The sequence below is a fragment of the Lutra lutra genome, chromosome 5 (genome assembly GCF_902655055.1).
Source record: "Lutra lutra chromosome 5, mLutLut1.2, whole genome shotgun sequence".
In the NCBI taxonomy this organism is placed as follows: Eukaryota; Metazoa; Chordata; class Mammalia; order Carnivora; family Mustelidae; genus Lutra; species Lutra lutra.
In genome coordinates this window covers 152895254-152919613 of record NC_062282.1, presented here as the reverse complement: position 1 = coordinate 152919613, position 24360 = coordinate 152895254, and the positions used below count along the sequence as shown (strand labels likewise).

The window sequence follows — 24360 nt, the reverse complement described above, 5'->3', positions numbered from 1 at the left end:
GTGCTCTCCTTAACGCCCATCACCCAACCCCTAACCCCTTTAGCCACCTTCCAACAACCCTCAGTTTATTTCCTAGAGATAAGAGTCTTATGATTTCGTCCTTCTCTGTGTTCATCTTATTTTATTTGTCCTCCCCTGCTTTCATCTGTTCCATTTCTTAAATTCCTCATATGAGTGAAATCATATGGTATTTATCTTTCTCTGACTGACTTATTTCGCTTTGTGTAATACGCTCTATCTCCCTCCATGTTGTTGCAAATGGCAAAATTTCATTCTTTTTGATGACTGAGAATTATGTCATGTGTGTATATACCGTATATACACACCTATACACATATACACACCTTCTTTTTCATTCATCAGTCTATGGATATTTAGGCCATTGTTAATAATGCTGTTATAAACATTGGGGTGCATATACACTTTCAAATCTGTATTTTTTTAAAGATTTTATTTATTTATTTGACAGATAGAGATCACAAGTAGGCAGAGAGGCAGGCAGAGAGAGAGAGGAGGAAGCAGGCTCCCTGCTGAGCAGAGAGCCTGATGCGGAGCTTGATCCCAGGACCCCGAGATCATGACCTGAGCCGAAGGCAGAGGCTTAACCCTCTGAGCCACCAAGGTGCCCTGTATATTTTCTTTCTTTTCTTTCTTTCTTTCCTTCTTTCTTTCCTCCTTTCTTTCTTTCTTTCTTTCTTTCTTTCTTTCTTTCTTTCTTTCTTTCTTTCTTTCTTTCTCTTTCTTTCTTTCTTTCTTTCTTTCTTTCTTTCTTTCTTTCTTTCTTTTTCTTTCAAGATTTTGTTTATTTATTTGACACAAAGAGATCACAAGTAGGCAGACAGGCAGGCAGAGAGAGAAGGAGGAAGGGAAGCAGGCTCCCTGCTGAGCAGAGAGCCTGATGAGGGGCTTGATCCCAGGATTCTGGGATCATGACCTGAGCTGAAGGCAGAGGCTTTAACCCACTGAGCCACCCAGGCGCCCCTGCCCCATATATTTTCTACCTTAATCTACTATTTGTCTGTATCTTCTCTGGTCCCATGTACCTCCCCCCCCCCCCGCCCCGCCACCCACCCATAAGGGCAGGCATTTTTGTTTTGTTTCCTACTTTTTCTCTTGTGACTAGAAAAATATATAATGATATGATCAGTAAACACTTGTGAAATGGATACATGAAGAGGAGGTGTTTGAATGGAAGTGGACAGGGAATGCATTCAAATTTCCATCTTTAAGACTCCCCATGTATGGAAAGGATGAACCAAGGTCCTGATGAGCCTTAGATGAGCCTTCTCCTTCATGTGTGTGTGTGTGTGGGGTGGCTTTGTTATAGTTGTCACAGCAGAGAAATTCACTTACTTCTACTTACATACTTACTCTTCAGAGACTGACTCATTGCAGACACATTTGATGTTCTCTCTGCACATCCCCTGGGATCCCTTTAGTCATGTTCCTGAAGGGTGTGCCCACCCAAGCTGTTCAGGTGCTTCAGTGGGCTGCTCTCTCTGCAATTCCCTGGAGGATGAGCAATTCCATGTTGAGCTAGTGAGTCACTCACCAGGAGGAGGGGAGCATCACGGAAGTCTAAGAAACGAGAGAGCAAAGGAAAAACCTCAGGACAGAGCCTGGATGATGTGTACATCCAAACTCCATGCCTGAATGAATTCCTACCACATGAATTCCTGCCCTACTACCCAGATCTATACTGAACTTGAGGTTGTGTGTGTGGTTCTCTTAAACATCATTCTCTTCAGTAAGAATCAGGATAGGGTAACAAGGGCAGGGGTCTTGGTAGGATCCTCAGGACTTGTCATCCGGCCTGGGAAAGTGTGTTCACTGATGGGAACAGAGGAAGAAGTAGGAGGGAATGTGGGAAATTTATATTAATAAAACTTCATATGTGTGTGTAGACATACATTTCTCATTTCATCTTCTTTTTTTTTTTAAGATTTTATTTATTTATTTGGCAGAGAGAGATCACAAGTAGACAGATAGGCAGGCAGAGAGAGAGAGAGAGAGAGGGAAGCAGGCTCCCTGCTGAGCAGAGAGGCCGACGCGGGGCTCGATCCCAGGACCCCAAGATCATGACCTGAGCTGAAGGCAGCGGCTTAACCCACTGAGCTACCCAGGCGCCCCCTCATTTCATCTTCTTAATAGCTCTCCAAAGGCATTATACAACCATTTCTCTCTTCAGATGAAGGATCTGAGTCTGGGACACTGAGAGATGTGTACCTGGAAGTCTTTCTAGGGGACCTCCCAAGCATCACTAGGGGCCTGTTCCCTAGAGCTTGAGCAGGTTCTCTGCCCTCTCACACTCTGTGAGCCACCCAGGAGGTGATATGGTTCACTGCACAAACACCACAGCTTTTCCACAGCCAGAAATGCCTCTCAGCCCTCCATGCACAAGCCAACATCCCATCACAGCAGGTGCAGTTTGCTCACTCACTAACTCCGGAGAGAAAAGAGGTTTCTGATGTCAGCGGTCACAGATGTTTCCACTAAAACAACAGAAAATGCTGAGTCTGATGAAGTGTCCCCTGGAGCCCCTGACCCGGGAATATTCCACAGAACTATCCTCCCTGGGAAATGCAAGCACTGTGTGCTCCTGAGGTCACTGCACTGAGCAAGAGGCTGGAGAGCCTCTGTCCTGCCTGGGTAAAGTGTGAAAGACAGTAGGAAGGATGACAGCCTCTGACTTGAGCCCCTCCCCCAGGAAGACTTGGGTGATAGTTGCAAACCCAGACTGACATGATGTGAAAGTGAAACCATCATTTCTCCAAAGAACAAAGAGTTCCAGGAAAAGAAACAAAAAAGTGTTTTGACTTCAGGAGGCTCAGGGACTGAGGGGAGGGCAGAGAGACACTAGGGCCATGCAAGGCACGTCTCTGATAATGCCTGTGAGGGCATCTAGCCAAGACTCCCATGGGAGCCCTGCAAACAGGGAGGAAGGCTGTGAGCAAGTTTCCAAGGCTTTCAGTGAATGAGAGAAGCATTTTCTATTAGAAACCCTAAATTTTTGTGTCTTTCTGTTTCTTTCACTTTTAGGAGCCCTGTTGCTGGCTGCCATGTTGTCACACTTGGCCATGGTTGACCGTGGCAGATCATGAGGTCACATCTCATGAACAACTTAAACAACTAAGAGGGATTTTGGGGAAATTTGACAAAACAGTAGGGGGGGGGATTCTAAAATTATATGGATTCTAAAATTTATACAGACCATTATAAGGTAAGGAGAAAGAGGCTGGATTCTAAAATTTATATTGACCATCAAGAGGAAAACACCAGAATTTCTTTAGAAGAAGAAAATAAGAGGGTCTGATATATCAGTTAACATTTATTTTAATGCGATAGTATCTAAGACAGTTGATGTGGGCATAAGTATTGACCAACTGACTTACAGAAAGAGGACACAAGGCCCTGTGTAGGATTCAGGCATGTGTGGAGTTCGATGGCATGGGAGAAGTGTATTGGATGTCAGTGGGTATAGAAGGCAGCATCTAGTAAACAGAGCGGACAAATTGGTTCTCCACATGGACAGAGGTTACTGAATCTCTACTTACATCACTTATGATAATCAACTCCAGATGGATTTAAGACCTAAATTTCAAGTGGAAACTGTAGAAAGAAATATAGCTACGCTTAGAGAAAGTTTCCTTATATGAGATGGTACATGTATAAAGATACCAAGATGATAGTTGTATAGAACAGACTGGCCAATATGATACTTTTGACTTTTTAAGATTTACTTATTTATTTGAGAGGCAGTGAAGAAGGGACAGAGGGAGAGGGAGAGAGAGTGTCAAACAGATTCTGTACTGAGTGTGGAACCTGTTGGAGGGCTCCATCTCATGACCTCAAGATCATGACCCAAGATGAAACCAAGTCTGTCACTCAACCGACAGCATCACCCAGGTGCTCTGAGAAATTAATCTTTTCACATAATGTTAATTATTAAATATTAAATATTAAATATTAAGAACCAGTAGAACACCTATTAAATAAAGCTTCAAGAAAACTAAAAAAATATATTGTATAGACATGCATATGTAAGTGATAAGGCCACAAAAAAGAGAAAAGAATCATAAACATATACTTCATGAAGTTGTTACCCAGGCCATTGTCAGAGATGTTCTATTTCTTGGGATGATTGCTCAGTATGTAGGTGACCATTGTATTACCAGAGTAAGTAAAAGATATAAAATAGACAAATATCTTAGTTCATTTCAGATTGTTGCTGTATCTATTCTTCTGTGTGTACTCGGTCCTGAATCTCTCCCTCCTGCCATATTTTGGGGACAGCAGAGAAATGTCCTCCATCTGACATACAGAGACAATCACTGCAATGATGGGACAAAGACTGAGAAATCATTCAGGGAGGAAGCATTGGGAAAGAGAGACTGAAATTCCAGGTGGAAGCAATGGCAAGGCAAAGATGCAGGCTCACACATAACTTGACAACTGGCTGGATGCAGAGGAGCACACACAGACAGCCAATTACAGCTGTCAGTAGTAAGGTAGGAAAATCCTCTGAGGCCCAGGTACCCTGGCAGGGATGGGGCTCTTTGTAGAGGGTGAGAGAAACCTCCCATCAGGAGCTCCCCAGGGCTCATCTGCTCCCCAGCAGTGTGTGAGAATCACTCTGGACATGGTGCTCTCTGTTGGGTTGGCTGAGGTCCGCAGTGTCCTCTGCACCCAAGGGGCTGGGGGCTGATGCTCCAGAATGCACAGCTCAAGGTCCAGACTCACACTTGCTGCTCCTAAGTCACCATTCAGAAATCAGGATACGTCCTGATTTATGAGGATATTGTACCATTCTCTCTGCTCAGAGGAAAGGGAAATCAATTACTTTTTATGCCCAGAGCAGAGCTCCTGCCTATGGAGACAAAAGAATGTCTGGATCCTGAGTTTAACAGGTATTTGGGTACACATGTATACACACTAAAACTGGCACATATTAAACAATGCCTCATGCCTGAATCCTTTGTTTGTCCATGAGCACAAATATTGTACAACTACTATAAAGGACCGAGGACATGGACAGCACATATGTGCTTGGCAGATTGTTCTGCTGGCCATTTGCAGAGGGCTTTGTAGCTTAGACCAAGTGCACGGCTCCTTCTCCTCTGGTCAGTAGTGGCTACAGTGCTCAGTGGGCTGAGGCCTGATATCCCAAATGCACAATTCACAAGTCACAGTCCGACCCTCTGGTCTGAGCCCTCTGTGATCACATGACTCTTCCTCAAGACAAGTGGATGAGAACAGATGTGGGATGGTCACTCTAGTGCCCATACCAAGTGGAATTGTCCTCTGGACACCAGCACAGCTGGTGCCTCTGCGGGTGAAATCCCTACTGCGCCACATTGGAGGTCTGCCGGCCTCTGCTAGACTCCTCCCACATGGAGCAGGAATCCATGGAAGAACATGGAGCCCAGGAGAGACATATAAAATTGCAGACTGTACTTGGGGCCAAAATGAGCAGTACTAGGATTTGGGCCCTCATTTGGTGGGGGACAGGTGCATGGACACCAGGTGAGGTCACAGCTGAGGTGAGGAAGAGAATTCCGTGGTGGCTGGAGCATCTTCACTGTGATCTCAGTTGGTGGAAGTGAGTGATTCCCCTGAGCTGTGCAGGTTGGGTAATGTCAAGGGAGAGTTTTATTATTTATTATTTATTTATTTATTTATTTAAGAGAGAGTGTGCAAAGTCTAAGACCAAGTCTAAGATCAAGACACCAGTAGGTTTTGCTTCTCCTGAAGCTCCTCTCGTTGGCTTGTAGATGGTCACCTTCTTGCTGTGTCCTCACATGGCCTTTCTGTGTGTGTGTGCATCCCTGGTGCTCTTCTAAGGATGCCAGTCTTACTGGATAGGCTCCCACCCATCTGAGGGAGTTAACCTTCACTATCTCCTTATACAACCTCCTACAAATACAGGCACAACAGGGGCTAGAGCTTCAACATAGGACTTTGGGGGGATATACTTCAGTCAGAACAAATCCTAGTTGAAAATAGTTTTTAGTAGCAGTACTCCTTGTGTAATGTTAGAGATGGACTAGAAAATGGTGTGAGTATGTCTGAGAACCCAGTACCTCTGGGGAAATCCATTCAGAGGAAGACCCAGGAGGATGACCCAGCAGCTCCTGCAGAGCTTAAAGGACATGATTCAGGAAGCTGCTTCAGAGGTAGATGTGGTCCATCACCATGTAAACTCCTCAAGACAGAAATGGGTGGTCACAGGCATCAAGTTATAAGTGTACTCTGTATTTGAGATATAAGGGTAGGAAATCCTTCTCAACTGTCTTATAGTAATAGAAATATAGAAAATATCTGAGTGATGGGAGATTTGAGGCTCTTTGATTAAGTAATGCATTCTCTTTCTTTGGTGCAATGTGTTAAGAATCCATATGTTGGGGCACCTGGGTGGCTCAATTGTTAAGTGTCTGCCTTTGGGTCAGGTCATGATCCCAGGGTCCTGGGATAGAGCCCCACATCAGGCTCTCTGCTCAGTGGGAAGCCTGCTTCTCTTTTTCCCACTCCCACTCACCCTGCTTGTGTTCCATCTCTTGCTGTCTCTCTCTCTCTCTGTCAAATAAATTAAAAAAAATCTTAAAAAATAAAAAAAAAGAGGGGTGGCTGGGTGGCTCAGTGGGTTAAGCCTCTGCCTTTGGCTCAGGTCATGATCTCAGGGTCCTGGGATAGAGCCCCATGTCCGGCTTTCTGCTCAGCGGGGAGCCTGCTTCCCCCCTCTCTCTGCCTGCTTCTCTGCCTATTTTTGTGATCTCTTTCTCTGTCAAATAAATAAATAAAATCTTAAAAAATAAAAAAAATAAAAAACAACAAAAAAAGAATTCATATGTTATGAATTACACTCCTATTTCTGGAGACGTTTCTACACAGGTGTACCAGAAACATGTATAAGATGTTTACAGGAGAAGTTCTTTGAAGAGAAAGAAACAACTGTAAAGAACCCCAATCCAAAATGTCCACTGACAGGAAATAGATAATATGTTCTACCTTTGCAAAATGGAAAACACACGCAATAGAAACAATTGTAAATGAAAAGCAGCTTACAGAAGATTCTATTTTTCTAAAGCACCCAAACACACAAAATTATATAATGTATTATTGTCTGAAGAAACACACATAAATGGTAAAAACCAATGAAAGCAAAAAAAAATGTTAAACAAAATTTGAAGGATTTGTACTTCTGAGATGAGATGTGGAGAGACAGAATATGGGGTGAAGCTTGTGGGAATATTCAGTGATATAAGAAACACCTAGTTCCTCATTCAGGAGTTGAGTACACAGGTATTTATATTTATATCTTGCTTTATTCTGCGTGTATGTATGCATGAAATATCATATTTATCCTACTGTAGCTAGCTGCTGAACACATATTACACTTAGAAAATGTAACAAAGGACAATGCCAAAGCTGAAGAACATTGTAAGCAGACATTATCGTTTTCAATAGACTACTTTAGAGCAGTTTTGGGTAAATAGCAAAATTGAGCAGAAGGTACAGAGGGTTCCCATGTACCCCATGCCCTCACACAAGTACAGCCTCCCCCCTGTCAACAACTCACACCATCCTACAGTTCATGAACGCAAACTGACCCATCTTTCTCTGTCCACGTCCATAGTTTACACTGGGTTCCCTCTTGGGGTTGTGTATTTTATGGGATTTGACAAAAGTATAATTTGTCTGCCATTAACCCACCATTACCACATCACACAGAGTGGTTTCACTGCTCTAAATGGCCTCTGTGCTCCACCGGCTTGTCCCTCCCTCCCCTGAACCCTTGGGAACCACTGATCTTTTTATTGAATTTGTAGTTTAGCCTTTTTTGGAATGTTACACCGTTGGAATCGTGCAGTAGAGAGCCTTTCCAGATTGGTTTCTCCCACTTGGTACTATGCATCTCCATGCCTTTTCACATCAGCTGTCATTTAAGGAGCCTTCTGAATGGAGTGTTGATGGAAGTGCTCTAGGTCATCAGTCCCTGGTGATATTTCTGACATAGTCCCTAGGGATGAAGAGTTCCTACAATTTTCCATGGAGATAACCAGGCAACCATCCAAGAAATGCGAATGGAATTGGTTTTGGGCTTTTTACTGGCAAATGGTATGCTGGAAGGAGATAGATCTTCAGAGTTTTTTTTTTTTTTTAAAGATTTTATTTGTTTATTTGACAGAGAGAGATCACAAGTAGACAGAGAGGCAGGCAGAGAGAGAGAGAGAGGGAAGCAGGCTCCCTGCTGAGCAGAGAGCCCGATGCTGGACTCGATCCCAGGACCCTGAGATCATGACCTGAGCTGAAGGCAGCGGCTTAACCCACTGAGCCACCCAGGTGCCCCAGATCTTCAGAGTTCTAAGATGAAATGATGTTGTATCCAGAATCCTACACTCAGGCTATTTATTGAAAGTGAGCACTAAATAAAAGTATTAATTGGAAATGCAAAGACTAGAAACTTTACCTCCCAGGGAACTTCCCCCCTTCTCCCTTCATTTGAGAATGGATGCAATGTAAATGAACAGGGAACAGGAAATCCAAGACCAGCACAAGCTAATGGACAGATGTGAGCAAGGCCTGTGCTCCAGGCTGGGAGAGCAAGTAGTCCAAGTGAGAGTAGGAATTAGAGGTGTTGTACAGGACATCTTCAGGGAGAACCCTAGCCTGCTGTTCCTCAGGGGAGTGCTCACATTCTACTGTCATTTACTCTCCCTCCAACTACTGAGCATCACTCTTTTTTACCCCCTCCTTTTCTTAAATATAGAGTCTCAAACTGGATAACTCCGTGTGGCCTGAGGCTGGGTGAAAAGACCTGTGAAAGTTGGCATGGGTTGGTCCTTCAACAGAAAGCAGGGAAGGACATGTCCAGGGGGGCAAGGAGGGAAGGGCTATGATTGAAGAAGGTGCAGCTTCTTCATGCTGGGTCCATGCAGGAGTGACTGTCACAGACAGAGGAGGTCACTGACAGCTACCTTTCTGTCAGGAGCTTCTTGATGTTATTATCTGTTACCTGTTGTTGTGGAACAAATACCCTGAAACACAGTAGCTTAAAAAACAAGTGTTTATTTGCTTATAGACACTCTCTATATAGAGTGTCTTGTAAAGACAGAAGCTGCAGACTTTCCATAACAAAATTTTTGTATTCTTGGTCATTTCATTCTTGCTGGCACATTCCATTAGTCATTTCAGAGAAGGATTAAACAAAGCCACAAAAATAGGAGATAATGTTGGAGGCCATCTTAAAGGTGCCCACCACTGACCTAGGGGCAGGTCAAGATTGTGTTTTCCCTTTGTATTTGACCTCACCCCTGCTGGGACTCCCTGTGGTACTGAAGAAGAAACTCTCATCAGAGCTTTTGATCACTTAGCCTTCTTGAGGATCTCTCCTCTTTTGTCTTTGATTGGTTTTCTATGTTAGCTTCCTATATGGTACAATACATGGTCTCAAACTCCCCAGTAGAACTCAGGCTTCCTGGTGTGACCTGGTTTTCTTCGTGGATGTGCTATGGGAGGCTCCAGTGGGTAGGGGCTCTTCTTTACCCTCCCTCATCATGATCACCCAGAAGAGGCAGGTTAGGGTTGGGTTTCACTAAGAACTCTGCACCTACAGTCATTCTGACCTCTGAAACCTTTTGACTACTCATCTCAATTCTCTCATCCCTCATTCTCGGGAGATCTCAGGATGCAGGATAGTGGTCTGTATGGGACTGTCTTCTGCTTCTTGAACTTTCCAAAAGGGAAACTTAAGCTGAGTTGGAGAAAGAATGAGAAGTAACTGCCTTCAAGGCTTCCATGTGAATGCAGGTCTCTTCCAGCAGACTTTTCTCTTTCCATTGGATAGACAATCCGAGGACACTCAAATTTTGGTGGAACTGTCTTTCAGTGTTATCTCTTCTTATCCATGAAGAGAAGGAATGATAATACCAAACACTTATAGAATTACATGCCTGACACTATTCTATGTGCTTTATTTGCCTTAACTCATTAAATCCCCACATTACCTAGATGTGGATGGGTATCTTAGGATGTAATATTATTGAGAAATTAAGAGAGAGGAATGTCAGTTGATTTGCCCAAGATCACAAGGCAAGGGCAGGCTGGAACCAGGATTTAACCTTAGGATTCCTAACCACTCCATTATGCCTCTTTCGGTTCACTTCCATTCAATATTAACTTCACTCTCTATCCCAATGAATAGTCACGATAACCTCTGATCAAACCTCCTTTTTGAGCAGAAGCCTAGAAATGGGCCAAAATTTTATATATTAAGCCAGTTCAGACATCTACCAAATTCAGATTGGACTCCACACTAGGTGAAATCTTCCCAGGTAAATAGAGTAAGGTGATGGTGGTGACAGAAATGATGCAGGGATGGAGGGTTGCTCTTGTGAGGACTGAATGATTCCCACAGTGGTGATAACCAGGTCATGACACTTCTAGTGGGGAACATGAGGTTTCAAATTTTATTTGAAAAAAAAAATTTTTTTTTTAAATTTCTTTTCAGCGTAACAGTATTCATTGTTTTTGCACCACACCCAGTGCTCCATGCAATACGTGCCCTCCCCAATACCCACCACTTGGTTCCCCCAACCTCCTCCAACCCTCCACCCCTTCAAAACCCTCAGGTTGCTTTTCAGTGTTCATAGTCTCTCATGGTTCACCTCCCCTTCCAATTTCCCTCAACTCCCTTCTCCTCTCCATCTTCCCCATGTCCTCCATGTTATTTGTTATGCTCCACAAATAAGTGAAACCATATGATAATTGACTCCCTCTGCTTGACTTATTTCACTCAGCATAATCTCTTCCAGTCCTGTCCATGTTGCTACAAAAGTTGGATATTCATCCTTTCTGATGGAGGCATACTACTCTATAGTGTATATGGACCACATCTTCCTTATCCATTCGTCTGTTGAAGGGCATCTTGGTTCTTTCCAGTTTGGCGACCGTGGCCATTGCTGCTATAAACATTAGGGTACAGATGGCCCTTCTTTTCACTACATCTGTATCTTTGGGGTAAATACCCAGTAGTGCAATTGCAGGGTCATAGGGAAGCTCTATTTTTAATTTCTTGAGGAATCTCCACACTGTTCTCCAAAGTGGCTGCACCAACTTGCATTCCCACCAACAGTGTAAGAGGGTTCCCCTTTCTCCACATCCTCTCCAACACATGTTGTTTCCTGTCTTGCTAATTTTGGCCATTCTAACTGGTGTAAGGTGGTATCTCAATGTGGTTTTAATTTGAATCTCCCTAATGGCTAGTGATGATGAACATTTTGAAAAAAATTTTTTGATAAAAAACCATTTTTATTACATACATGCCCAGCAAGGAGAAAAATCTAGGGCTATGGTCTGGAGTGGTTTCCAATTAGGAGAACTTCCATAAAGTTTATATAGTTTGGGTTAACGGTATAAACAATGAGATCATAGACAGTGGGTTGGTTTCCTTAATACTGATGCTCAAATTTAGTTGCCTTGACCAACATGGGAAATAACTTTGGCGAAGAACAGAACATAGCAGGTACTTTATTTTTATTTTTAATTATTTTTTAAAAGATTTTATTTATTTATTTGACAGAGATCATGAGTAGGGAAAGAGGCACGCAGAGGGAGAGGGAGAAGCAGGCCCCCCGCTGAGCAGAGAGCCCGATGCGGGGCTCAATCCCAGGACCCCGAGATCATGACTTGAGCCAAAGACAGAGGCCCAACCCACTGAGCCACCCAGGCGCCTCAGCAGGTACTTTATGTGAGCAAAAATTTCTGCATAGCAAACATAATCTAACAGGCACTACTTCCCATGCAGGCCCACCATAAGCGTGTACATATGAAGAGCATGGAACCTCTTGGTGTTTGGTACTTAAAATAGTCAGGTTTGCCTTTTCCATTCAACAATTTCTCAATCCCAGTAAAATGGACTTGGAGTCCACCTCCTGTATCCTTTTTTGGATATAAATGATTGGGCAATTGCTGAAGACAGATATAAGGACAGAGCTTTACAGGACACAAGACTGGCCTTTGATCCTGGTACCACTACACAGTACTTTTCGGAGAACAACTAAACACACACTCTCCAATTATACTTCCCCAAAGGGAACATCCCAAAGGATGTTCTATTGTCTGACTACAGGTGTGCCTCTTTGAGTCCATGTACTGAGAAGTGAGAACTGAAGGAACAGGGGAAAACCAAGAGGCCTTGGAAAAATGATGCCAACGTTAAGTGATAAGGGGATGTCAGAATGAGACTATATGTCACACTGTGCAGTCTTTTCTTCCATCTTTGGATCCCAGCTCATTTAATAAATGAGAAGTAGGACATATTTGGAAATTTGCTGAGATGTGGGTTCAAAATGATCTAGTCAGCTCATTTACCTCAAGGAACTTAGAACTAACAAAAGTGGAAATACTGAACTGATTGAGAATTCTAAAGGATAGAGTGTGAGGAGAGGACCCCAGATATCCTGACTTTCCCCAAGAAGGAGCCTGCTGAGATCTCACCCTTCAGATGGCAGCATCTGTCAGAACTTTCTTCAGGATGGTGTTGGTGTCCCTGGCGACATTGTCAATGAGGCGCCATTGATTCCACCCTCTAAGGTAGCAGAAACTGACATAACCTACAAATGGGATTCTCTTCAGAGTCGAATATAAGCAAGTGTCTGTATTACAATTTATCCATGATAATAACCTGTCCCCGCTGAGGACAGTGTGTAGATCCGGACACTTCATAATGGCCTTGTACTCCTCCATAGGTTTTCCCATACTCTGGGCCACCTCCTGGAGAGACTCATTATCCAAACCAAAGAATGAGTGGCAGGCATTCAAAAACTCCTCAAGATCATCTGCATTCTGGATGCCAAAGCTGTCCTGGAAAGACTCTGAGCCTATTTGCCCCCAAAAAGTGATTGCTTTGTCATTAATGATCTTCCCATAGGTGTCAGACAGGTTCTGTAGGGGCTCATGGTACCTGATGTCAGACACTTCTCTGCACAAGCTCTTCCTAAGCTCTGGGAAGCCATGCAAGAAGGGGTCAAAGTTGGAGACCAGAAATATGATGGGTTCATACACTCCCTCATTCTGGAGAGCTACCTGGATATTCTCTTGGATATCCTGCAGGAGTTGTTCCTTTGAGACTACACGTGTACTGAGGTCTCTGTCCAGCTTGGTCCAGACAACGTAGAACCTCTTTCCCTGTCCCTGGATGATTTTGGCAAGCTTCACGAGATTCATGCTGAACTGTTCAGATGCAATGATTATGAAGAGGTCATACTTGCTAAACTGGATTTCCTCCAGATAGGTCTCCAGGCTTTGGGTGGCAGCCCCTGTGCCAGGCAGGTCCCATAGCTCCACATTGGGCATGTCGGAGAAACGGTAGAGAGTGGGTTTCTGGGTGGTTCTTACCACACCTGTGGGAGCTGAGTCCTCCTCCTCCTGCCCAATTCTCCGCAGTGCATTGATGAAGGAGGACATGCCATTGCCAGAGTCCCCAGTCACTGCAATTCTCACTGAGGCACTGGATGCTGTCTTCATGGTCTCCTTGACCGCAGAGACTATCTCCGGCAACTTCCATTCTTTGGAAGCTTTTTCTGTGTCCCTGACATCCGACATAGATAAGATGTCCCAATCTTCATGGTCTGGCCCAGCAGAGGTGAAGGATGTAGGTGATGGGGTGTGACGGGACGGGGAGGGCTGCATGATGTTGCTGATCAGTGGAGTAACCTGCAGAAATAGGAAAAGCAGGGGGGTTGGGAGGACTAGGCACACAGGGTGGCAGAAGAATCATCACAGTTGATATCCCAGACTGAGGGTGTCAGATCCACACCTAACTCGCTGTAGGCCTTTTGGATGAGAAACAATAAGCTCCTGCAAAACTGTCTGATAGTGTCTCAAAAATCTAAACATATTATTCAGTTAGAGAAAACAAGGAAATCCTCCCATTTGTGACCATATGGATGAACTTTGAAAGCTTCATGCTAAATAAAATAAATCAGACAAATACTGCATGATCTAACTAACGTGTGGAATCTAAAAATAAAAGAAAATAAATTCATAGAAAAAGGGAGCAGACTTGGGGAGAGGTGGAGGAAGTGGGTGAAAAGTGGGGGAGAGTGGAGGAAGTGTCCAAAAGGTACAAGATTTCAGTTGTAAGATAAGTAAGTACTAGGAATGTAATGTACAACACGGTGACTATACATATCACCATGATATGATTTATAGGAACGTTGTTAAGGGAATACATCTTAATGCAGAATGTTTTCTCTTTCTTTCTTTTTTATTGTATTTTTATGAGATGATGGATGTTAGCTGAACCTACTGTGGTAATCATTTCACAATATATGTAAATCAGATCAGCATGATGTATGCCCTGAAACTTATATAGTGGTGTTTGTCCATAATATTTCCATAAAACTGATAAAATAATTTAAACAGAGTCACCAAATGGCCCAGCGATTCCATTGCCAGGTATATACCCGTGAGCAGTGACGACATACATCTATGTAAAACCTGTGTGCAAATGTTCATAGTAGTATTATCTGTAATAGCCCTCAGGTAGAATTAACACGGTTGTCCACCCACTGTTCAACAGATAAACAAAAGTCGTCTATCCACACCAGAGATCAGGACTGAGCATAAAAAATAAGTGAAATACTGATACCACCCACAACATAGATGAACCCCAAAACATTACTCTCAGTGAAAGCAGACAGCCCCTCGGACCATATATTCTATGATTCTATTCACATGAAATGTCGAGAAAAGGCAAATCCTTAGGCACAGAAAATATATGGGGGTATTTCCTTCTTCTGAAGGGCAAATGGTAGGAGGGAAAAGAGGGGTGGTAGTCAAGAGGTATGGGATATCTTTTGGATAATGAAAATGTTCTAAATTTGATTATGACGGCATTACAACTTTGTGAATATATTAAAAGCTCCTGAAAACTTGAAAGGGCCACGAATTGCTGAATGTATCAATTATATCCCCAAATCAGGAGATGTGCACACGTTAGGGACTCAGAGGAGACTGCTGAGGAATGCTCTGCAGCTCTGGTGCCAGTAGACAGCTCCTAAGCAGGTCACAGATATGAATGGCCTTGAGCAGAAGAGTGTCATGAGGGTCTCTGTGTCAGGTGCACTTAAGTCCTCCTCCACCGCAACTGGGTGAGCAGGATGTCCCCTGGGGATGTCTGCAGGGCACAAGTAAGCTTATGACAACACTGAATATCCTTCAATCCTGAGGACCCACACATCTTCACTGCATATGTCTTCAGAGTCCAGAATAATTTAAATTTTTTTGATAACAGTGAAAAGTACATCTTCTTTCCTCTCAAGACATTTTCCATATCGTTCACCGCTAATTGCATACCTGGGGAATCTCTGTTCCTCATCCACTTCAACATCTAAGTTACACAGACTTTCCAAATAATAACCTACTGATTTTTAAGTCAATACTTAGGTTTGTACATGACTGTTTATCTTGTCACTGTTGTGATTAGTATTTTAGGTATTTAAGTTCTCTTGTGAATATTCTCTTGTAAATTGTGCCCTGAGGTAAAATCTGCAAGCATTTTATAAGGCAGGATTGGGAAAGAGAATTGGTTGGGATTACCTAGGGAATTCTCCTCCTGGGGGCTACACACAAAGTGCTGGCTGGTGGGCTTTCATAGTCCCACAGGTTATGAGTCTTTGCTGTGGTAATTTCCCCTAAAAAACCTACAGTTTCATACTAACAGCATTTTTCATACAGCTAGAACAAACAATCCTAAAATTTGTATGAAGCCACAAAAGACCGCAAATAGCGAAAGAAAACTTAAGAAAAAGAAAACAAAGCTGGAGGTATCATGATTCCAGACTTCAAATTAGATTACAAAGCTGTAGTGATCAAAACAGAATGGCACTTATCTCATATATTTATGTGTTTTTATGAGTATGTGTATAAAACCATTTTTTTAAAGAGATTTTATTCATTTACTTGACAGCCAGAGATCACAAGTAAGCAGAGAGGCAGGCAGAGAGAGAGTGGGAGAAGCAGGCTCCCTGCTGAGCAGAGAGCCTGACGAGGGGCTTGATTCCAGGACCCTGAGATCATGACCTGAGCCGAAGGCAGAGGCTTTAACCCACTGAGCCACCCAGGTGCCCTAAAACCATTTTTAAAGTAAACATCTTTCATTAAAATGTAAGTGTACTAAAAACAAAGCAAAACAAAACAAAACAAAACAAAAAACATCTGTATGGTACTGGTGCAAAAATAGACACATAGATCAATGGAACTGAAGAAAGCATCCAGAACTAAACTCAGAATTATATGGTCAATGAAACTTCAAGAAACAGGAAAGAATATCCAATGGAAAAAAGACAGTCTCCAACAAATGGTGTTGGGAAAACTGGACAGCAACACGCAGAAATAAATTTCTTACAGCATACACAGAAATAAATTTCTTACAGCATACACAGAAATAAATTCAAGGTGAATTAATTATCCAAATGTGAGACCCAAAACCATAAACATCCAAGAAGAGAGCATAGGCAATAACTTCTTTGACATCACAATTTCTTTCTCGATATCAATCCAGAAAGGAAGGGAAACGAAAGCAAAAATAAACTATGAGGACAACGTGAAAATAATACACTTTTGCAGAATGAAGGAAACAACAAAACTAAAGGTAACATACAGAATGGGAGAAAATATTTGTAAAGACATATTGATAAAGAGCTAGTATCCAAAATATATAAAAAAACTTATACAACTCAACACTCAAACGCCAAATAATCCAATTGAAAAATGGTCAGAAGACACAGATAGGCCTTTTTCCAAAGAAGACATCCAGATGGCCAAGAGACATATGAAATGATGCTCATCATCACTTATCACTAGGGAAATGCAAATTGAAACTATAATGAGATATTACCTTACACCTTACATTCAGTCAGAATGGCTGAAATCAACAACACAAGAAACAACAGACATTGGTGAGCATGTGGAGAAAGGGGAAACCTCTTGCACTGTTGGTGGGAATGCAAACGGGTATAGCCACTCTGGAAAACAGTATGGAGGTTCCTCAAAAGTTAAAAATACAGCTAATCTATGACCCAGCAACTGTACTACTAGGTATCTACTTAGAATACAAAAAAACTAATTCAAAGGGGTACATGCACCCTGAAGTATATAGCAGCATTATCAATCATAGCCAAACTACAGAAAGAGCCCACGTGTCCATGGACTGATGAATGGATAAAGAAGATGTGGTATATGAATACAATAGAATATTACTCAGCCACAAAAATGAAGTATTTTCTTTTGCAATGTCATGGTTTGAGCTAGAGAATATTATGCTAAGCAAAATAAGTCAGAGAAAGACAAATACCATATGATTTCACTCATGTGTGGAATTTAAGAAACAAAACAAACAAGCAAAGTGAAGCAAAAAGACAAAGAGAGGCAAAAAAAGAGACAGACTCTTAAGTATGAAGAACAAACTGACGGTTAGAGTGGGGAGGTGGGTAGGAGAATGGGTTAAACAGAGGATAGGTATTGGGAAGTGTACTTGTGATGAATACTGACTGATACACAGAAGTACTGAATCATTACACTATACACCTGAAACTAATATTACACTGTATGCTAACTAACTTGAATTTAAGTAAAAACTTTAAAAAAAACTACTGTTTTTATGTGCACAAATGCAAGTTTTAAAACATATTATAATTCAAGACTGCCTCTTTGCTGAAGAGTTTCCCTATGAGCCCCATGAGGCCTTCTATTCCATGAGGGCTTCCCTTCCAGACCCATCTATGGGGTCTCCTGATGCTGGTGGGAGGCCAGTCCTCACACTGAATCAGAAGGCCCAAAGTCCATCTGTAAGAGAAATTTCTCATTGGCCTACAGGTCCTGTGGTGTAGTTTCTTGCTCTCCTCCTCCACCAAACCCACCCCACTTGCATCTTTACTGATGGGTCTGAAGAAGACTTTCCTGTGACTCTTCATACTCCCTCCAACTCTTACCACAGTGTAGGAATGTCCTGTTTCTGTGATTCTGTCTGAGCTGGGTCTTTTGCATGGCATTTCTTGATTAATCTTCCCCAAGCTCTATTAGGTAAGTGATATTATTCCTAGCTACAGATGAATGTATTTCCCAGATGTGATCTGTAAGCATCTCACAGATAAGAAATAAGCTTGACAGTCTGGAAAACAGTATGGAGCTTCCTCAAAAAGTTAAAAATAGAACTACCCTATGACCCAGCAATTGCACTACTAGGTATTTACCCAAAGGATACAAACAGTGATTTGAAGGGACACATGTACCCCAATGTTTATAGCAGCAATGTCTACAATAGTCAAACTGTGGAAAGAATCCAGATGTCCATTGACAGATGAATGGATAAAGAAGATGTGGTGTGTCTATACATACAATGGGATAATACTCAGCCATCAAAAACGAAATCTTTCTATTTGCCATGATGTGGATGGAATTAGAGGGTATTGTGCTAGGCAAAGTAAGTTAATCAGAGGAAGACAATTATAATTTCACTCACATGTGGAATTTAAGAAATAAAACAGAAGAACATAAAGGGAGGGAAGGAAAAATAAAACAAGATGAAATCAGAAAAGGAGGCAAATCATGAAACTCTTAACCCCAGGAAACAAACTGAGGGTTGCTCAAGGGGAGGGAGAAGGATGGGGTAACTGGGTGATAGACATTAAGTAGGGCACCTGATATAATGAGCACTGGGTGTTATGTAAGACTGATGAATCACTGAACTCTACCTCTGAAACTAATAATATACCATATGTTAATTAATTGAATTTAAATAAAATGAAATAAAAAAAGAGAGGGAGGCAAACCATAAGAGACTCTTAACTATAGGGAACAAACTGAGGGTTTCTGGAGGGTGGTGAGTGGGGGGATGGGCTAAATGTATGATGGGCATTAAGGAAGGCACCTGTTTGGATGAGCACTGGATTTTATACGCAACTGATGAATCACTAATTTCTACCCCTGTAACTAATTATATGTTCTTTATTAACTAAATTGAATTTAAATAAATAAAAAGAAGGAACAAGCTTGAAGATTACAAAGCAATGATGGAGGATCCCAGATTTACTCCAATAATGTCATTTTCTGTTTCTATCTGGATAGGAGGGGAGGGTGATCCTAGTTAGTACTGAATATCCAGCCCCAGGGGCTGAGGGATGGCTGGATGATGAGATGCTACTCCTGGAGATGTGGGTCCACTTATAGCTATCAATTGCAACTTACCTCTCCCTAGATGCACCCTTCTTAATTTGGGGAGAGAATGGAAATCACAGTCCTCTCACAACACATTAAGGAAAACTCATTGCTTTGCAAGTATGAGGAAAAAATCCTACAATGTGTCATCGCATCTTAGAAACTGTTACAGGGAACTTGACTGCCCCCCCCCCTTGGGAGATGGATGCATAATGATATGATCAGGAGATGCTGGGAGTTCAGAGGGAGGGAATCTCATGAAATATGATGTAATCACCATCCCATCTGCCTGGGGACCAGAGTCCCTTGAGACCTGTGCCCCCAAATCTTCAGGGTCCTCCACCAGGAGCCCCTATGACAAATTTGAGGTGCAATAGGTCAGCAAGGATGGTGCCTCCTCCCACAGGAGTGCAGGTGCCCTGAGCTCGGTGAGGGGGTGAATGACATGGTGGGGGAACATGCATGGACAAAGCTGGCTAAAAGCCAGAAAGATGGAGCTCTGGTCTGGGTCAGCCTGGAGGAACACTCTGGAGTGAGAATCCCTAAGAGTAGCCTTCCCTTACCCTTATACTCAAAGCCCTCTTTAAGACCTCTCTTGACCTTTCCTAACAATAGCCCAAGTTCTTGTTTATGGGGGAACACAGAGGTTTCCAAAGGTCTTACCAGCTGTCCTGGCTCCAGGGAGATGATCTCCTGGGTGAGTTCCAGGCTCACTGACTTGTTTTGTATGAAGGGGTTTCTTCTGCTCCTGAGCATGCTATGTATTCTGGTTGCCTATAAGTTTGCCTCTACTATGGGATGGGGAAGGCTAGATGTCCTTATCAGTGGTCCCATGGGACCCAGGCTAGCTAGGACATAGGAACTGAACTAGAACAAAGGATTCAAGAGCTCTTGAATGCTTTTCTTGGTTTGTTTAAATCCCATCACAACCTCCACATGTACCCATCTCACCTTGACTTCCTGTGTGTTAGATCAACTGAAAAACAAAACAAAACAAAAAAAACCCACCTCTGTCTCCTCAAGAGATGAAAGTCCCAGAAAATATTGTGTCATCCCATGTTAGATGCCTGGTATAAAAATACACATATACAGGTCTTGGCACTTATAGTAAATAATTCCTTAGACTCTCTGGTGCCCTTAGTGCCCGGCAGGTATGGGACATATTTCTGTTAGATGAATGAAGCACAATGCATCACTCCTTAGGTGACAGATAGATTAACTTTTCTTCCTAAATCTGTCATCTGAAATGTTGAAGCCAGCTCTGCCACAGCCCTTTGGAAAGCAAGTAGGGGCTGGTGAAGAGTATGAGCTCCCCACCCCAGGGTGGCTAAGGGAGGTAAGCACAAACTTAAAATCTTCTGCATCATTTCTGTGACTATGTCTGACTCAACCATGTACTTTGCAAAGGTCTCTTCACCTGAGCACCTGTGCTGGGCCCTGCTGGAAGGGGTGACTGAAGCCCTACAGCACAAGCCACAGCTCCCTGTTTCCCACTACCTGCTTATCTAGTCCCTGCCTTGCTCGTGGTGCTAGACAACCCTGCATGTTGGACCCTCTCAGGGTCCTTTAAGACAGCAGTATACCCATGTGACACTGCCAGGCCAGGCTGGGACAAGGGTAAATCCACGAGAGGTAGCAGGTCTTCCAGGAATGGTCAGTGTGCAAGTGCTGGTGTGTGTGTGTGTGTGTGTGTGTGTTTATGTGTATGAGCCTCCAGGACACCAAGGCTCAGAGCACTAACCCAGAAGTTGAGGAGATGCCAGCAGAAATGAGCCTGGAAAGCAAGTGGCCCCCAGGCTCACTTTTTTGCAGGTCATACCATGTTATACCTCTGATCTTCCCTATCTGGAGAGGGTTTGAGGGTCCTTGACTAAAGAAATCTATACTTTTATGGAGGGAGTCCAGGGAGCAGATTTCAACTGGAGAGGGCAGTTGTGCTTGCAGGGTTCTGAACCAGACCCTGCAAGCAGACCTTTCAAAGTCTTCTGAAGGACACCATCAGTAAAAGACGCATTTCACAAAGGAACTAAGTACCCATGCAGCACACATGCACTCACACACATGCATACACCTGACGAAAGACTTTACCAACAATTTCTCTACATTCCATTTTGACCTATTGCATCTGTTCCAATGGGTAAATTTTTGAACTCTTGTTATACTGCACCAAATAGATTTCATGATCTAAGAAGCAGAATGAAGAACACTCATTAGTGCACTTCCCATGCACTATAGAGTTCATGTCATGCCCAATGATCTGGAGCTATGAAGCCAGGATCAGCCTTGGCCCAGACAAGAAATCCGAGGCATCAAGGACTTTTGTGACTTTGAACTCACTGTGGATCAATCCCCACATTTCCCCCCATTTTATCATCATAGGGAAAGGGTGAGGGGAAAAAATATACATACTGCTTTATTCTAGGAAAGTGTAATAAACATCTGCATCATCAGTGGGCATGAAACACAAAAGGACCTGGTCTGGGAAAAAGTATTTCAAGAGTCCACCTCATTGAGGTAAAGGATGGAGGTGGTGTTCAGCAATAGGGACAGTTTCTCCTATGCAGATACACATGTCCACTGTTATACATTGTCTAAGGTCTGCTAGACCCCTTGTCCCTGAAACCCCACCCCCACTCCCTAATCCACAGGAGGTTCAGCTGGACTTCCCAATTTCAGGTTACCCCAGAAATTGCCACTGTCCCATGTTCTACTTAACACTCTAAGAGACTAAAAATGGCAAATGCTGCTGTCCTTTTCCAAGCATGGTCCAATCAGAAGAACCGCCCCCCCCCCCCAATTGCCAACTGCCATGAATATGGAGATGAAAGGCCCATTGTCTCCACACTAGAAGGTAGAATTGGTTTGGTGCAAACAAAGTACAGGGTTCTGAGTTTTTCCTCTGAAGAATGTCAGAGGGGGGCCCTGCTGGGAATATTCACTGAAAGGGATAAGCCAGTCCCTGAGCTCCCCTGCCCTGTCAGGCTCTGCTTTTCACGTCTTCCCTTCTGCAGGGTCATTAGCCACATTGGGTTTTACCCTCATCCCTCTCACTCACCTGCTCCAGGAAGCAGAGGGTGACTGTGATCAGGCAGATGGTCCTGCTGGCAAGTTAGCCCTCCCAGGGAATGGGTCGAGCTCTCAGGCAGAGATGCTTACGTCTGAGATCCCTCACAACAGGCTCCAGGCTCAGATTGCTCCCAAAGGAAGGAAGGGAGTTGTGCTGGGTTGAGGTTGTCCTAGAAAGAGTCCAGACAGAAGGGGCAGTGGGGAGAGGAACCAGGAAAGAGAAGGCAATCTCGCAGAGTTTCCTGCCCAGTCCTTTCAGCCTCAGAGCTGTGCGATTTCTGAGTAAAGCTGGGGGCACGGCTCCGGGGGGAGGGAAATCAGAGTGGGCTGCTTTCAGTTTCTATTCCTGGAAACGACTCCAGTTCTCAAAACAGGCCTGAACCGGTTCCACCTTCAGCATTCTGGAGGGTGGGGGCTTTTTGGCAGTTGCCCTGGTTTGTGCAGGGTAATTTGAGCACTTTCAGCCCAGAGGCTCTGAGAGCAGCTGCCTTATACCTAAGAGTCTTACTCTGATGCCAGCGTCCAGACCGGTGAGAAGTCCATATTCAACCCCCTTGAGGCTGGCCGCTCAGGTGGGTGCAGACACTGCCTGCCAAGTTACTCCTTAGAGCTGCCCAACGTGTTCAGCTCAGCGGCTAACTCTCTTCCGCCTGCAGAGATCAGACTGCAGAAGTGACATCCATGGTGGATTTCTCTTCCTGCCCCCAGCTGTGATGTCAATACACCTGCCTGGTGTCAATACACCTGCCCCAGCCAAGTGAGAGTCTGAGCTCAACACAGCTCACGAATGACTTGGTGAGTGTAAAAGCTGCGTAAACTCTCAGGGATTGTTCCATCCTCATCCTCCTGTGGGAGGAGCAGTGAAAGACCCCCAGGGTGTTTGTGTTCAGAAGGGAGGCCCCAGGGAAGGGGATGGGGTGACAAAGGAGGTCTGTTGTACAAAGTTTCTGCTGAGATTGCAAATGTCCATAACAAGTTATGAAATCCTTCTGTGGCTAAGATCCTGTGAATTCGTCATTGTCATCCTTGATTCCTCCCTTGGGTCATGAAAGGACAGCTGAGAGGTTGTGCAGAGGAAAGGCAAGGATCATTTTAGTGAGCCTGTTACAAGGGACATGGCCAACAGAAGGAGCTGCCTTTGAACTTTGACACCACAGAGGAGGCAGAAGGCTGGAAGGTTTGGACTGTACTTGTTCCAAGATCCCAATGGGGCCATGAGCATGGGCCTTCATAGGATCCTTCTTCCTGAGGGACATTCACCACACTAGGCCATCAGCTGCACTGCAAATGTCCTACCTGAGTGAGTCTTTTCCTATAATTGTAGTTCCCCTATGCCATGCTCCTCCATGTAATGAGGGCAGTGGGAGGAAGAATGAAGAGAGAAGCCTACTCTTTTCCTGTCCCTGTTGCAGATGTCTCACCCAGTTGGAGGAAGGGCTGAACCAGGACAGGGGACATTTCTGTTCTACAAGAGTCTGGGGATTGTGTATTACACTGACTGGACATCTACTCATCGGAGTGGAACCAGGAGAGGAGGGATTTCTAAGCCATTCGTTCTTAAGAAGAACTTATTTCCCTTTTCTCTGAACAGAGAGAACGTAACAACATCTTTATAAATCATACTTCCTCATTTCCTAATGGTGATTTAGGAGCAGCAAGTGTGAGTCTGGACCTTGAGCTGTGCATTCTGGGGCATCAGCCCCCAGCCCCTTGGGTGCAGAGGTCACTGCAGACCTCAGCCAACCCAACAGAGAGCACCATGTCCAGAGTGATTCTCACACACTGCTGGGGAGCAGATGAGCCCTGGGGAGCCCCTGATGGGAGCTTTCTCTCACCCTCTACAAAGAGCCCCATCCCTGCCGGGGTACCTGGGCCTCAGAGGATTTTCCTGCCTTACTACTGAGAGCTGTAATTGGCTATCTGTGTGTGCTCCTTTGCATCCATGGCCAGTTGTCAAGGTCATGTGTGAGCCTGCCATTGCTTCTACCTGGAATTCCCATCTCTTTTGCCCAATGCTTCCTCCCTGAATGATTTCTTAGTCTTTGTCCCATCATTGCAGTGATTGTACGTCAGACG

General features: G+C 43.8%; 1 protein-coding gene across 2 annotated transcripts; it reads right to left on the bottom strand.

Annotated features, from left to right (window-relative positions):
- Window positions 1–11286: 11286 nt before the first annotated feature.
- On the bottom strand, window positions 11287–22594 carry LOC125100697 (immunity-related GTPase family M protein-like). Of its 2 annotated transcripts, none has more exons than XM_047731071.1 (2): window positions 22274–22594; window positions 11287–13713 (listed from the first exon to the last, which is right to left on the bottom strand). In XM_047731071.1, exon 2 carries the CDS (start codon window positions 13687–13689, stop codon window positions 12499–12501), a length of 1191 nt encoding a protein of 396 aa, XP_047587027.1. In that variant the 5' UTR covers window positions 13690–13713; window positions 22274–22594; the 3' UTR covers window positions 11287–12498. The 2 variants fall into 2 exon arrangements, with proteins under 2 accessions (XP_047587027.1, XP_047587028.1); XM_047731072.1 differs by having other exon boundaries at window positions 22375–22594.
- Window positions 22595–24360: the final 1766 nt, after the last annotated feature.

What these genes read in the sequence shown, in the direction of transcription:
- LOC125100697 (XM_047731071.1), bottom strand. Translation starts at nt 13,689, where the DNA reads ATGCAGCCCTCCCCGTCCCGTCACACCCCATCACCTACATCCTTCACC.